The sequence below is a fragment of the Python bivittatus genome, unplaced genomic scaffold (assembly GCF_059951505.1).
Source record: "Python bivittatus isolate LINGU-HERP-01145 unplaced genomic scaffold, Pbiv_v1 ctg000340_np1212, whole genome shotgun sequence".
Taxonomy (NCBI): Eukaryota; Metazoa; Chordata; class Lepidosauria; order Squamata; family Pythonidae; genus Python; species Python bivittatus.
In genome coordinates this window covers 21,080,264-21,095,062 of record NW_028277056.1, presented here as the reverse complement: position 1 = coordinate 21,095,062, position 14,799 = coordinate 21,080,264, and the positions used below count along the sequence as shown (strand labels likewise).

At 42.5% G+C, this 14,799-nt stretch overlaps 1 protein-coding gene across 1 annotated transcript; it reads right to left on the bottom strand.

Moving 5' to 3' along the window:
• Nucleotides 1–364: 364 nt before the first annotated feature.
• On the bottom strand, nt 365–13,900 carry SHISA2 (shisa family member 2). Its single transcript, XM_088140681.1, has 2 exons — nt 10,982–13,900; nt 365–3,805 (listed from the first exon to the last, which is right to left on the bottom strand). Exons 1-2 carry the CDS (start codon nt 11,319–11,321, stop codon nt 3,252–3,254), a joined length of 894 nt encoding a protein of 297 aa, XP_087996807.1. The 5' UTR covers nt 11,322–13,900; the 3' UTR covers nt 365–3,251.
• Between the last annotated feature and the right edge of the window lie 899 nt (nt 13,901–14,799).

Below are 14,799 nucleotides of genomic sequence, written 5' to 3'. Positions count from 1 at the left end.
AGACTAGCACTCCTGTAATTAGGGCTTAATTGGATGCTTCTTCAAGTTAAATGCATGCACACATGCTTGAATACCTTGGCGAATGAGCCCAGAGCAAAAGCATTTCTCTTTCCAAAGAATTCTCATGTTCCAAAGGCTGTATTCTATGTTTTGCTTTGCATTTTCCAAAATTTATCTCAGAGATGTATGGTCTCCCTCCACATTCTTAATGCAGAGCTCCTTTCTTGAGCACTCCAGCAGCAGCTTTGTGATACGGCTACCAGATCTGGCCTGCAAAACTCCACATAACCACTGGATGGCACCAAAGGGTTAGTGTTTGAAAAATGGGTAGTAACAAACTCAAAGAGGAAATACAAATCACACCATAAAATATTTATTATGAAACAAGGTTTTTTTTCCACTTGTAAGAATCACTCAAATGCTCTTTAAGAAATTTAAAAAATTAAACCAAACATTAACAATATTTTACTTATTTTACATGACGTATAAAACACCACATCACAAACCATTTTTATTACAACTCAAAAGCCTTTCCCTGTATATACATACATACACATTATGTTTTTCCCTTTCAGGGTTAGCAAAGTTATGCAGAGCACAGAAAAGAAGACCTAATAAGTCAAAGAGATTGAAAGAATTACATAAGAAAAAGAAAATGCAACTAAAACTAGCTTACATAATACTATTCATTTCACCTCTCTGCTTTTCTATGCTTGCATACATCCTTGCTTACATCATATTCATACATTGCCTTTTGTTCTTTATACTTCTCACGTTTTTTGACCTCATCAATTGACCTAAGACAACTTTGTTGGTCTTAGCCTCTCAACCCATTCATTCTTACTTCATACTTTAATTTTGCAATCTGATCCTTGTTAGTTCTCGCCATATGTACATACCACCTCAAGATACTTCTTTCATCCTGGTCACTCACGTTCATATTCAATAACATTCGTTTATCAATTTTTACCTTCTCTTGTTTTATCCCACAGCTCTTAAGCACACCATTCCCACTGCATCACACATCCTTGACTTACTTCCTGTTTAGTGTTGAACCATTTGCTAATTGTCCCATTTATTCTCACACATGCTATATTTCTATCGTATACCACTATTATGACATTCAGCAACAATGCTCAATTCCTAATTCAAGCCTTAATCTAAATCAACAAATATACAATAAACTTTCTCACATTCATACATTTCTCAATGAAAAGCATATCCCAATCCCTTGTAAATTAGTTTCTACAATATTTAACTTATTTTTTTTTCCCAAACAAGTAAACAAAGATTCACCTGATTTTCATGTAAGTTACAGGACATGTGCAATGAATTTTGGGAAGAGAAAGTGCAGTTCTATGCACTCAGAAGCAAACCCAACTGGTATCAACTGGACTTACTGGACTTCTAGTTCTGTATATAAAGGATTGCAGCCCAAGACCACTGACTTTAGTTTCAGCTAGAAAGGCCTAATCTACCTCCTAGAAGATAATGAATCTAACCCAGTTAGCTCCAAAGCACTTCCCATTTCTAAGACAAATTCATACTGATCCATTCAGAACAAGGAGGTCTGAACAGCATTTTCAAGCTAAGAGCTAGATTTGTTAATCAAATGCAATAACTGCCAAAAACCTTTATAAGAAATGATAAATATACTGTAACACTTTGGAGGTGACGAGATACTGTAGATGGGATCAGTTGGAATAGTGCAATATCCTTTCTGGGTTCAATGCCATTTAAACTTTTTTAACTTCCACAAAAAAAACCTCTCCAATCCTGCAGAAATATTTTGCTAACAAAACATTTTTACATGGAAGTCTGTGGACTCTCACATTCCCATCTTAAGTATTTCTATATCGTTACTGTTAATTTCTGATTCTCCTGGTGGTTGCCAATTTAAATCTTCCTCTGGACTCCATGTTGAAAGCTGTGCAGGATTTTCCATGTATGCAATTATTTGGACTGCTTTTATTCATGTTAAATATGAATCCCTTTTCTCAGGTCCAAGTCAAGTCTTGTGATGTAGATGTGACTTCTGTATTTCAATCAAATGTAACGGGAGTTAGGAACAGGTTGGATGAAGTATTGGCTACAATCCACAAATCTCATGCTATTGATATTCCCAAATGCAGTTTTCAAGGGCTGTAGTAGCCTTTGGGAGCAAATTCAGTGAACGCTGAAATTCACAGGTCAGTTAAACAGATATTGGGGCTTTTGTGGGTATTTTAACTGGAATAAATTATTTACTATGATCTGAAAATGCCTGAGATAAATAACATTTCTGCAAAATGCTGAATGTTCTTGACCATGGCCATAATCCAGAGGACTGCACAGACATCTTCATGCTCCTGAGGGGGTATGTCACAGTGGCTGAATGCTTAGTGAGAACATTTTGAAAGGCAATTTTTAATGGAGTAATGAGAACTTGCTATTTGGAAGGGGAGATTATGAAATAAATCCCAGTTTCCTTGCTTCTGCACCGAGCATGGCTGGTTCAGTTCCTTACATCCCAGTCTATAAATCAAAAGTTCAAGTCCATTGGAAAATAAACATTGTATGAATAGGAAAAGAAAACATCTGAAGCTGCCACATATGAGGTCAGATTATTTGTCCATCTTTATTGGCTCTCCAGATTCTGCAGCAGACGATCTCTCAGATCAACTGCTACAGAACTCTTAAAAAGAGAGGGGGGGAAAGATGGATGTCAGGATTTGAATATGGACTTCCTACTGTGGAATGACTACATTTTTACCACTGAGCTAAGCATTAATTTCCTAGGACTATGTAACGAACAAGCATTGCACCATTTAGCCTACTACTGTGAAGCATGATTGTCGGTGCAACATGAAGAGTAATTGTACTTAGGACAAAAAGGTAAGACAAGATACTCCTAAAATATTGTCTTGTCACATTACAAAGTGTTTTCTATTCTCTAGGCAAATACTGCTGACCGAGAAGTACCTGAGGGGCATTTAATCACTCATCCACGCAAGCTTGGCAACAGAAATGTAAGTGCCTCCTTCAGCATAATTCTTAGCCTTTATGAATTATACACTGGAAGGGAGGCATTACTAGAAATGCTACCTTCATACAGTTTTTTGCAACACCAGGTATAAATACTGTCTGACATGCATGGGTTTTCCAAAATTATTTACAAAGTGTTGTTTTGTACAGTTTGTTGCTTTTACTACTCCTTTGCTTGATGCGTCAGTGGGACTGGTTTGGTTTCCTCCTTCCTTCCTTTCTTAAAGCTACACAGTCACTGCTGGGTACATTTTCTGTTCACTATTGCTGTGGGGATATGGCGATTGAATTGGCCTGTACCCACTCTGCAGGCTATCCAGAAAAGGTGGGACAGAGGCCATGGGCATAGAGTCATGTTGCACAGCATACCCCACATACTGGGGGTGCAAATACTGCCCTTGATGAGGCACTATCTGTGTAGCCTGCTGGCAGTTCAGTACTGAGAAATTAGTTGGCATGTTGACATATACATTATTCATGGTCCCCTCTGGTAAACAGCAGTTAGTTTGTGATCTGGTGGGGGCAGCCCTGGCACCAGAGTTGGCACTTGAACTGGAGCTGGCAGCTGTGCTTGATTGACGTGAGGATGATCCGCGGGAGGTGCTGGCACTTGGAATCATGGGGATTGTCTCCATTATCCTATTCCCTCCAGGAGCTCGGCTCTGCTGGGGTTCTTGCTTGGGTCGCAGGCACCGGCAACAGCAAGCAGCTACGAGGGATCCCAGGATGATGAATGCCACGAAAACAGACCCCACAATAAGGAATGGCACATAAATAGGCACTGCCAACAGAAGAGAGAAGCTTGTGAAGAGATTTTCTACCAGTACAAAATACAGATTATACGATAATGAGACATTTGCTACTAACTTTTCTTACCTCCAACAAGAGAAAAGAAAACAAGGAACTGCTAAAGCAGTTTCCCCAACCCTACTGAACCCCAGGTATACTGTGTACCAAAAGAGCTGAGCATGTGGCTGAGAATGATGGGAATTCAATATGCCTGGAAGGAACCAGGTTTGGAAAACACTAGCTTTGAGTTGTTACACAAATGCAATAGGTCCTGGAATCAGAAACTATTTAAGGCCCAGAATGGCACCATACATGACAAGTTCTCCCTTCTTTCCCTCCATTACCTGTAACAACTGAAATAAATGATACAACTTCATGCACTAATTTTCCTCTTGACATCCCACCCCATCGTTATTCCTGCTCTTCCTCTAGCTCATGACAAGGTGCTTGGGAGATCTTATTTCATCTTGACAAGAAGCCTGTGAAATAGGTTGGGTTGACAGCACTGCCTGGCCCAAAGTGAGCTCCATAGTCAGCTGGGTATCTGAACCTGAGTCTACAATTCCACTGAATCTAACTTAGGTAGACACATCTAGAATTGCACTATTCAAGGCAAAAATTAATAAAGTTAATAGAAGTAAGTTTAATAAAATATTGAAGTGTAGTGTGATCTCTACTAATGTCAATGTGATTTGTACATATACATAACGGTCAAGCCCTACTCCTGTTGCTTCTGGAGAAACTGTACTTTGTTGTTACTAATCAGAAGTAGTTTGCCATTGCCTTCTTCTGGATTCACCCCTAAACAAATCTAAATGAAATTAATAACTTTCTGCAATATGCAGAGTTTTCAGGAATAAAAAAAGGGCAAACTTTTGAGTCAAACTCAGCTCCTGCTAACTACATGAACACAATATCAGAACAGGTTGCCTTTCATTTCTTTCAGAATATTTTATTGTTTTCCCAGTTTAGCTTACAGTTGAAATTCTTAGATGATTCCCCATTCAAATACTACCTGGGGCTAAGCCTGTTTAGCTTTCTAGATCACCCAAGGTTAGTTAGTTGAATAACTAGCCCCAATTACAATATACCTTCTGATGAATTCATAAATTTCAGGAAAAAAACTGCTGGAAAGTTTTTCTCAAACAGAAGTCAAAAGGCTAGGTTTAATTCTGGAATATAAATCACACATAGGCACGATTCTAAAGTAATGCTATTTATTCATTCATTCATATTATAACACCTAGGTTAGATTCTTATATGAACTGCTGTATTACTTTTGGTCCTTTTTGTTAAAAAGTTTAATTTTTTCTAAAATTTTCTTCTTTTTAATTAGTAGATCAACTTAAAATAGTGTTAGTGGAATATGCTTCTCTGAGACACCATTTATTTGAGATGTTATAGGAAATGCCACCATCTAGAAAGCAAGACAAATATATTTGCTCTTCCTATCATGGAGGACAAGGGGAGAAATGAAAGTTCAACATTTCATAAAGTATGAAAGAGATTCTGGGTAAGATTAACGATGACTTAAGACATGTCTACTTTTTCCCACTTTTGCCAATGAGTCTGAGTCAATATAGCCAATGGCAAGGGAATTGAGGTTCATAACATCTGGAGGGCATCAAGTTACCTACCATAGGTCTAGAGTATGCTGCTCTGGAATTTCTGCAATTTGAAGAGAATTAGCAATTAAAATCAGGTGTTCTTTCTGGCACAGAAGAGAAGCAGTCTCCCCAGAGTATTCCTTAAATGCACACCGCATCAGGCCAAAGTAGTGTTTCCTTTCAAGGATATTTTTTTAAAAAGCTGAAGGGTAGAGCCTCCCAATGTCCCATGACTTTCATCATAAGACAGAGCATGCCTTGGCTATCATACTGTTGTATGAATCCAGCCAGTATGATTATTAATAGTTCAGTGTGTTATACAAATGCAGAAACTTAAGTTTAATGAATTAAACTATGATTCTGGTAGGCATGTTGTATAAACATAATTGGTGACTAAGAGATGGAAGGAGGGACAGTTTGGTGCAGTGGTTTAGGCATCAGGCTGGAAACTGGTAGAACATGAGTTCTAGTCCTACCTTAGGCAAAAAGCCAGCTGGATGATTTTGGGCTAGTCATTCTGTATCAGCCCTAGGAAGAAGGCAATAGGAAACCACTAAAACTTCAGGGAATAGTCCAGGCAGTCACCAGAAGTCAACACTGACTTGAAAGCACAAAAAAGGTATGGAAACAGGAAGTCCCAGCTCAGTTCTCTAATCTAAACAAGTAGATTTGCCAGTTTCCCCTCACATGGTGCTCTTCACATATTTTACACCACAGTTACCATCATACCCAGTCACTGGGCACACTATGTCTGAAAAGAGTTGTATCCCAAATATCAGACTGGAGAAAGCTAAGGCAATTCAGCCATCCATTAGCCTTCATCTCTCATCTGCAATATGAGAATAATAATACTGACCTACCAAACAAGATTAAAGTAATGTATATGAAATGCTTTGATCACTGCACAGAGCTTGGTTAATGCTAAAATAACCCTCATATGCAATTAAGTAAATCATCCAAAATCCATATTAAGATAATACCCTTATTTGAGCAACTGAGGATTTACAAAATAGTTTCAGGCTTTCAGGCTTTCAAGAACACTTTTACATTGTTTACGCAACATGCTATTATAAAATGTGGTTGGCTAGTATGTCCTGTGAACATAGCATTAATTAAGGAAGATTATTAAAATCTGGAGGGAGGGCAGGAATGAAAAAATGTTACAGTTAATATTTGGGACATTTTTGTGGCAGATTACATTTTTTAATCCATGCAAACTTTTTAATCCATCACTTTCTGATGTGGTTTTAGGTTGTACCAAGGATTCTCCCAAAACTTGCTGGAAAGCGGAATCAGATAATAGCAGGTCCCTAGTTTCTGAAGTATAAAATCCAACCTGAAAAAAAAAAGCTTGTAATTATTTTGTAAATTTTCATTTCTCCTAATGCAGATATTGCCTCAACATGAATTTTAGGTTTTCTTTTTGATAGCCAACAAGGCTGCTATTGTGTTTTTTGCTTACTGTTTATTTTCAGGCAAACACTGAATGGAGAGGGTCCATGCATAAAGGGAGAAGAACCTGGAAGAGGGACCCCCCTCCAAAAAAGGGTTTTCAGCTGAGACCCCCTATCCCAAATTTCAGCCAACCTATCTTCTAACTGTGCAGGAATAAAAATTCCTAAACTAATTTGTTGGGGATAAAACAGTTGATTGGTCAACAGAGCTCTGAGTCAGATCTCCAGAACAATCAGGTCCCAGGAATATCAATCTTCTCCTGTACCTAGCTAGGTGGCAGCAACTGGCTGACCTTAACTAGGCTTAGAAACTAAATCCAGCCAGACTCAGTTAATATTTTGTTGGGAGACCATCAAGGAATGGTACACCACTCCCATGTTGTTGCCAAAACTACAGGATAGGGACTGTACATGAAGCCATCGAAATTCATGCTCAACTTGAAGATTTTTTTTACCTTCCCTTCTACTCAATTCAGATAGACTGCAGCTCGGCAAAGCACAACTGATCAAGGTTGGAAAACTTAGTACAGCTATACAGCTATTTATATGCAAAGGAGAACAGCTGATTCAGAGCATATGGAAGCACCTGTCAGCTATTTCTTAAAAGCTGCTGCACCTTTTCCTAAGTGAAAAACATGTTTAAGGAGCTGCTGACAGGGTTGAGCATGTGTCCATGTGCACCCTGAATTACCTTTTCCCCTTCAAATCCAGATCACACAATCCTACCTTCTCAGCTTGAAATGCTGCCCTTCATTTGAAGCTGAGCAGAATGGGTTCTGTCTCTCACTGGGTTCATATACCAAGCTAAACTGAAAATGTTATCTGCTTAATTTTACCTCAGTGTTTTTTGTGAACCCAGTTCTCTGTGATATAGTCTATAAGCCATGACTTGGTTTTACTTGAGGGACAGGAAAATTAGAGGACCTGGATGCAAGTTTAGGAAATGGGAGAAGCTGGTGCAGAGTGGCAACAGCAACTGGATGAGGCAGAATGTAGGAAACAAGGATGAGAGATGGCAACAAAGACAAGGTAGGTAGGTGCTACTTAAATTTATCAGCAGCTAGGAAGTGATCAGGATTTGCATATGGGATATGTTGATGGCTTAATGTGAGATCCCTGTGAAACTGCTAGCAACTGGAACCGTGCAGCAGTCTTTATTCCAGAAATTGGGAGGCATAGCTGAGAAAAGACAAAGCTGCTTTGAAGACCTGCAGATAGGCATCTCAAGGGCTCAAAAACACTTTTTTGGAAAAGAATGAAATTAATCCTGGCTCAAAACCTCTAGGTGCATCCTTTCATCAAAAGTCTCTAAGCACCTGAAAGTCTCCAAGCAAAATTCTCACAAGGCCACATTTTAGAGGAGATGCTTCCTTATTGGCTCAGACATCTGCTTTGGAGCCCAATTGAAACTATATTCCTAGGGCTTCTTATCCCCACTAGGATTATTATATTAAGTACTGTTATCATCAGCATCCCAGTACATATGGAAAAGCCTCTACTGTGGAAAGTTTACCAGACCTGAAGGCCTACAAAAAGTGTTCTGGCAGCAGGACTTTAATGCAGGACTCCAACTCCAATCCCAACTAAGAGATTACCCTCCCCCAAATGGATGAAGCAAGTGAAATAATATATATTTTTCTTTAAAAGCGGACCCCACCCCACAAAACCATTCACCAGAGTCTAAAATTACTTAACGGAACCACTAATGGATATGGATATCCTGTTAGGTGGTTTGCATTTATAACAAGCTTTTGGCATATGAAGACCCCAGTTGAATTGAGAGATCCAGTCTTCCATCTATAACTAAGGCAACTGATCAAGCTGGGCTTGTCCAGAGGACCCTACTGAGGACTGACTATGAAGAACAGCACTAATATAATAATGTTATTGGGGATTATACAAATGTAATACATAATCCAACAGAAATACACAAATACGGGCACATAGAAACACATCATGAGTTTTAGATGACTGGTTAAATTAATGCATTAGACTTGCATTTAAGTAAAAAAAATAGTTCCCAAGGAAAAGGAATTTTTATTTATCTCCCACTTTTTCTCCAACAGCTCAAGTACTTTCTTCTCCATTTTACACACAACAACCCTGTGAATTAGGATGGGCAGAGAGAAAATGACTGGTGCAAAATGACAGAGTGAAGTTTCTGTGGCTAAAGGGGGATTTGAACCTGACTCTCCCCAACTCTTGTCCAACAATACTTTAACCAACATACCACACTAGTTAAATTACACTGTTATTTCACAGCAAGCTTCTGCTTAAAAGATCCTCCCCCCCCCCCGCTCCAAATCCCTGTGACTTTTATGGTCTACTGCATTCATAGTTAACTCTGCAATCCAGCAAGGTAGCATTCCTTTAAAACTATGCCTTAACAGAATATTACTCTTTTGGCTTTTAGCCCCTGTGTTTATTAACAAGTTGTTTTTTCACTTTATGTTCTCAAAAACAAAGAGACACCCCACACACACACCATTACTTCTTTGACAGTATGCAGTTTACCATACAGGTCATTAATATTACAACAAAACACCACAAAATGGATTACAGAGATCAGCTGCAGGATTACTTTAAAGATACGGTCCAGTCATGTTTCCAGTGGGGTAGTTCAACAAGCATTTAACTGTGCATTTTTGCTCAAAAATCAGGGAATGGAAATAAAACCTTATACATGCTAAGTTAGACTAATTAGGTTAAATGGGATTCACTCCCAGCTAAATGACTGTGCAAAGGCAGTTTGCAGGCTTTTAAAACCGAGACATTATCAACTCAGTTACCTGCCACTGGTCATGTGCTTATACCATGAAAATCTTTTTTCTTGTCTCTTTTTATGACTGTTCCCTTTTCAATCCCTGCTCTTAACACACAAAATTATAGTTACATTTTCAGTTGCCTTCTGCACCATGATGTTCTTCATGCTGTTGAGCTATGATGTATTTCTCAGTCCTGAAACTTACGCGATTTACTGCAGCTCAGAAAACATCCCAGAATAGTGACTTCTGACACTGAAAAATCTGCTGAGTGTACATCCTATGACAGTTTCTCAGATTATTTGGGTCACAAAAGTTTAGGAGGAAAAAAGAATGAGGACACTGAAACATCAGAACAATAAATGGAGCTTTGCACATGGATGAAAGACATTTTTTTTATGCACTGTGATGATGGTACAGTAATTGTTAAGGGGATTTTGAGGGAAGCAGCTTTGGAAAACTTTTCTGGAAGTTTCAGAAAGTTTCACAGGTGGGATACCTGTAAATATATACTACAAAAGGCTTGTTTTGAAACTACTGTCCCTAACCTTTACACAAAAGCCAAGTTTAAAGGCATTCCTGAACTTAGGATAACTACACAAATATTAATGTTGAGTATGCTTGGCAGCATGCTCTAAACTTCTTGTTATGTGAGTAAATACAAAGAGGCTAAATAATATGCATTTCAATTTAAAATGCATATTTTCCATCCCATCACAATATCCATATGTATCCAAATAACCCAAATGTTTTGTGTTAGATCAGAGCCTGTTCTTATGTCACTTTCACGTTCTCTACGTTTAGAGTTTTTAAAAAGGCATCATTCGCACATTCCATTCAATGAATTATCACTTCGGTGCTACTGAAGTCACAGAGGAAAATATCCAGTCTTGCCATGTGCTCCTACTGCTGAGTCAGGTAAACAGGTAGATCTGTTTTGGCTGCCACCTGGTGCCAAAGGTGGAGCTAGATAGAGCTGGATCTAAAGGCTAAAGCACCCAGGAGAGAATCAAGGACCAGAGGTGAAGCAAGATAACCCACCAGCCGAACAACATCCAAATTACTCAGCAAGTTACAGTCTCAGATTGGCTGATTGGGCAGTACCTCACACTGGCTCATCATATTCATTTATCTATTATCAGAAGTACTATCTTCTATAATAAATGCATATTCCCAAGTAAAATGGGGCCCATTGCTCTTTAAGTTGTGTACTTCCCAACATGAATACTACACCGGCTATCTAAAGGAAATATGCAAAATCACCAAATCCCAAAGGGAAAAAGGAAAGTTGGGAGACGAAGAAGAGCCATGCAACTGTGAGAATACCAGGCTTCCCACTTCGTACCTGCTGTGCTATCTGGCACGTCTTTGTCCGGCCGGCCATGCTCCGCTCCGCCCTGCTGTCTGTCGTTGTCGCACATGCCCTGATCCAGGCGGACCTCCGGGCGAGAGCAGCAATAGCGAAGCGCACAGGTGCCGCAGCAAATGGTGGCGTCGCCGTCGTCAAAATGCTCCGGGCACTGGAAACCTTCCCGCCAGGACGCCCCGTCCTGCCAGCCGTGGCAATACTCGCCGCTGGCCAGCGCCCCCTTCGCCGTCAGTCCAACCAGCAGCAACAGCAGCAGCAGCAGCAGAGGCCGCCCTCCCGGCGCCGCCAGCAGCCGCGAACGCCGGCCCCGCCACATGGCACCGCGAGGCGGGCGGGGGACAGCGGCGGCGCCTGGCCCGGCTTCTGCGGCTCCGTCAGCGACACAGGCCGCCCGCTCCTCTTCTGGCTGCCTGGATTGACACAGACAGCAATTACAGAAGTTTGTGTGCGCGCGCGAGACAGAAAGAAAGAGACTGAGAGAGCGAGAAGCCGGCTTGAGAAAGGCGCGCTCCGCTGTGAAGCCAGGCGCAGCGTGTCAAAGGTTGGGTGCTGGAATAACCACTAGTATGACCCCTTAACTAAGTGCCAGCTTGTTGTCACCTCGCTGCAGCAGCAACTGGCGAAGAACCGGGGGAGGAGAGGTTAAAGGTTGTCGGGCAAGAAAAGAGCCTGCCGTCGGCGGAAGGGGTCGGGCTGAAGTGAGCCCTAAAGAGTCCGCAGTCCACCCGCTCCTGGCCGACACCACGGGAGGCTGAGAAGCCCAGGAGAATGCAAAGCCGTATCTTCAGGTCCCCCTCCTCGAGCGAGTCACTTGGCGACGCCGGGGCTTCTAGCCCCACTTGGTCGCTTCGCGAACTCTTGGCTGTCGAGGACCTTCAGCATCTCGCGCGCGACTTCCTTTGTCATTGGTCCGAAGGAGGCCGCAGATGCTGGGTGCGTGGGCACTACTAGGGAACACGAGGACGCAGCCCGAGGAAGCTACACAACTATCCCAGCCGTGAGGGGGGGAACCACCGTGGCCTTGCCCGGAAGGTAGCGCCCTCGGCAGCGAGCCCCTCTTACAGACGGAAAGGCAGGAAAGGCGAGCCTGGGGCGGCTGCGCCCAGACAGGTGGGACTGAGCGAAGCGCTCCGGGAACCATAACACACCCGGAGATCCCTCAGTGCGCGTCGCGGGCACGCGTGGCTAGCGGAGACGAGGGAAGGGGTTCAGGGGGCGACCTGGCGGCTGGCGAGAGACACCGCCCGCCTCTCCCGCGCGCTTGGCTTTCAGCTCGCACCCGCTGCAGGACCACTTTCAGCAGCTTCTCATCTTCCCAGTTCTTGCCTCTCCAAGTCCGGAGAGGGAAGTCGCCATATCCAAAAGTCGGGATTCCGGCCGAAGTCCTTTACGCCCATGGAGCTTCTCTAGCTGGAAGAGCGGAGAGGGGTCGGAAAGACCCGCGATGGAGCGCAATCTCCCACTCCCGGCTCTGTCTTCCCTGCCGTGCCCTACACGGTTCCTCTTGACCGCTGTTTCGTCTGGTCTGCAGAGGCGAGCAGGAGCCCCAGACGCAGATCTCGCCGGTACTTTTCTGCAAAAGGACGAGTTTGCCCCTCGATCCTGCCCACCGGCGCTTGCAAAACTCCTAGCTGAGGTTCCCGACGCCGGCAGACGCCGCTGCCAGGAGCTACTGGTGGTGCGCCCGGACTCTTTCGCTCCCTCGCGTTCTCTGTTGTTGTTATAGGCACCCAACACTCTCCAGGCGCGCATGCGTCCTAAGAACCGTCGCGCGCTCTCCCCTTCGCTGGGAATGGAGAGGTTTTTGATTTTCCTCTCACCTCCGCCGAGCCGGGCGATTGGCTCACTTTCCCCCAAAGACCTGAGGGGAGGGGGGTGGGGAAGAGCAGCCCGTGGGATTGGAAGAGCAGCGGCGGCTCGCTCGAGAGATGGAGGCTGATAGCCTCCAGCGTTCTCGGATCAAACTACGTGCTCTCGTGTTCACTCCTTTCCCCGGCGTTGCACGGCGAAAGAAAGACTCGCCGGTCTTTTGCTCCGGCTGCGCTCTCTTCCGACAGCTTGGTAGATTGGAAGGGGAGTTGCAACTTGCTACTACCTTCCTGTTTCCCGACCGTCTGTGTAGAAGACTGAACCCATGATGGAGAAAAAGTGGGCGCTCGTTCGTTCTTTTCAGGTACTATCAAGGATGGCTTACCCAAGCTGATGCCGTCCAGATGTGTTGGACTATAACTCCTGTTACTTCTGCCAGCCAGGCCAATAATGGGGGTTGTAGTCTCTCAAATCTGGAGGGCACCAGGTTGAGTAAGGCTGGCATACAGACAGCAGCACAGGCTTCGTCTTCCCTCTTGGCCTTGGCTCACCTGAGTGTGGACTTCACACATTACCACAGTGAGGTTTTGGTCCAGTAGTAGGGATTCAACCCAGCAAATCGCAACCCTGCAGTCCGATGTCATCCAGGGCTGGTCCTTGCAAGAGGTCCATGAGTCCAGTGACTGTTTGAAAGAATGAACAAAAGGAACCAATGGAGGTGCCGCGATCACACCAAATGGGGTGAAATATTGGGAAGAATATTATTGCTCATTAGATCCCATTGCCATCATTCTGGGCTCAGAATGTGGTGGCATCTGTAGCGGCTCTTGATGCACTGTTCAGAAACGGTGAATGTGGAAGCAGTTCTAAGCGTACCATGAACCTGATCTGTCCATCACTGTGTTGCTTCCTGTCCTCTCTGCCTGCCCCAAAAAGGCAGAGCAAGCTGCCAGAAATGACAAATTCCTGGTTGGGGCACCCCTCACATTTTTCTAGCCTCTGCAGTAAAGCAAGAAAAGGAGGGAGAGACTGCAGCTAATGTTTACTACTTGATTGCTTCTCCTCAGCAGTAACAGCTGCTAAGTACCTTCAAAATAAACAGGAGTGTGTTAAGCAAGATTACTTTGTGCATAGTGTTTTGTGTAGTTTAATTCTGTATATACGTCCATGTCCCAAACCTGTTAAATGAGAAAGATGGCACACAAGTGTTTTGTCCCCCCCCCCCCCAAAATATCTGTGGTTTCTGGAACAGCCCTGCCAAGTTTCATTTGCTTTTGATGGAAAAACACAGGAGATGTATAGCATGTTGATAGTATTTGCTTAATTTAGAGTCATGTTTGTAAAACATAATGGAAAAAAGATACTCTTGTAAAACAAGATTCTCTACCCCAAGGGTGGACAAAAAGTAGTACAGAAGTGGTGGAATAGTTGTAGTATTAAGAATTCCTAAGTGGATTTTTGTATTTTTTATATCTTTATTTTTTATTATTGAGAAGAAGAAAAAACACATAGAAACTGCTTTAATAAAAAAGTGAAGGAAATACAACAAACAGTATGTCATTATAACAGTAACCAAATACAATTCTATATATATTTATCTAATGCAAACATTTAAGTACGTATTTATTTCTAATACATTTATATGACTATCATTTTTTAACCTACTGTATTTTGTATAAATGAGTCCCATATTTCATTCTAAATATTGGATTTTTGTATTTAAAAAAGTAAGCCCAGGTCACTTCCAGTACTCAGAAGAAATTCCTACATTCAGCTCATACCGAGAGGCAACAAATTCTTTAAATGTAAAGGTATGTCTTTTGCACCTGGATCCAGTGATTCACAAAACAGAAAATAGATCATGTCCATCCCTGCTTTGCCCTACATTGATTCCTCAGGGAGGCCCTGTAATATCTCAAAATGTTTCATATTCAACAGGCTGAGGACTCTGCCCCCTCTCTCTCCCTTTTCTTCTCTTCCAAAAG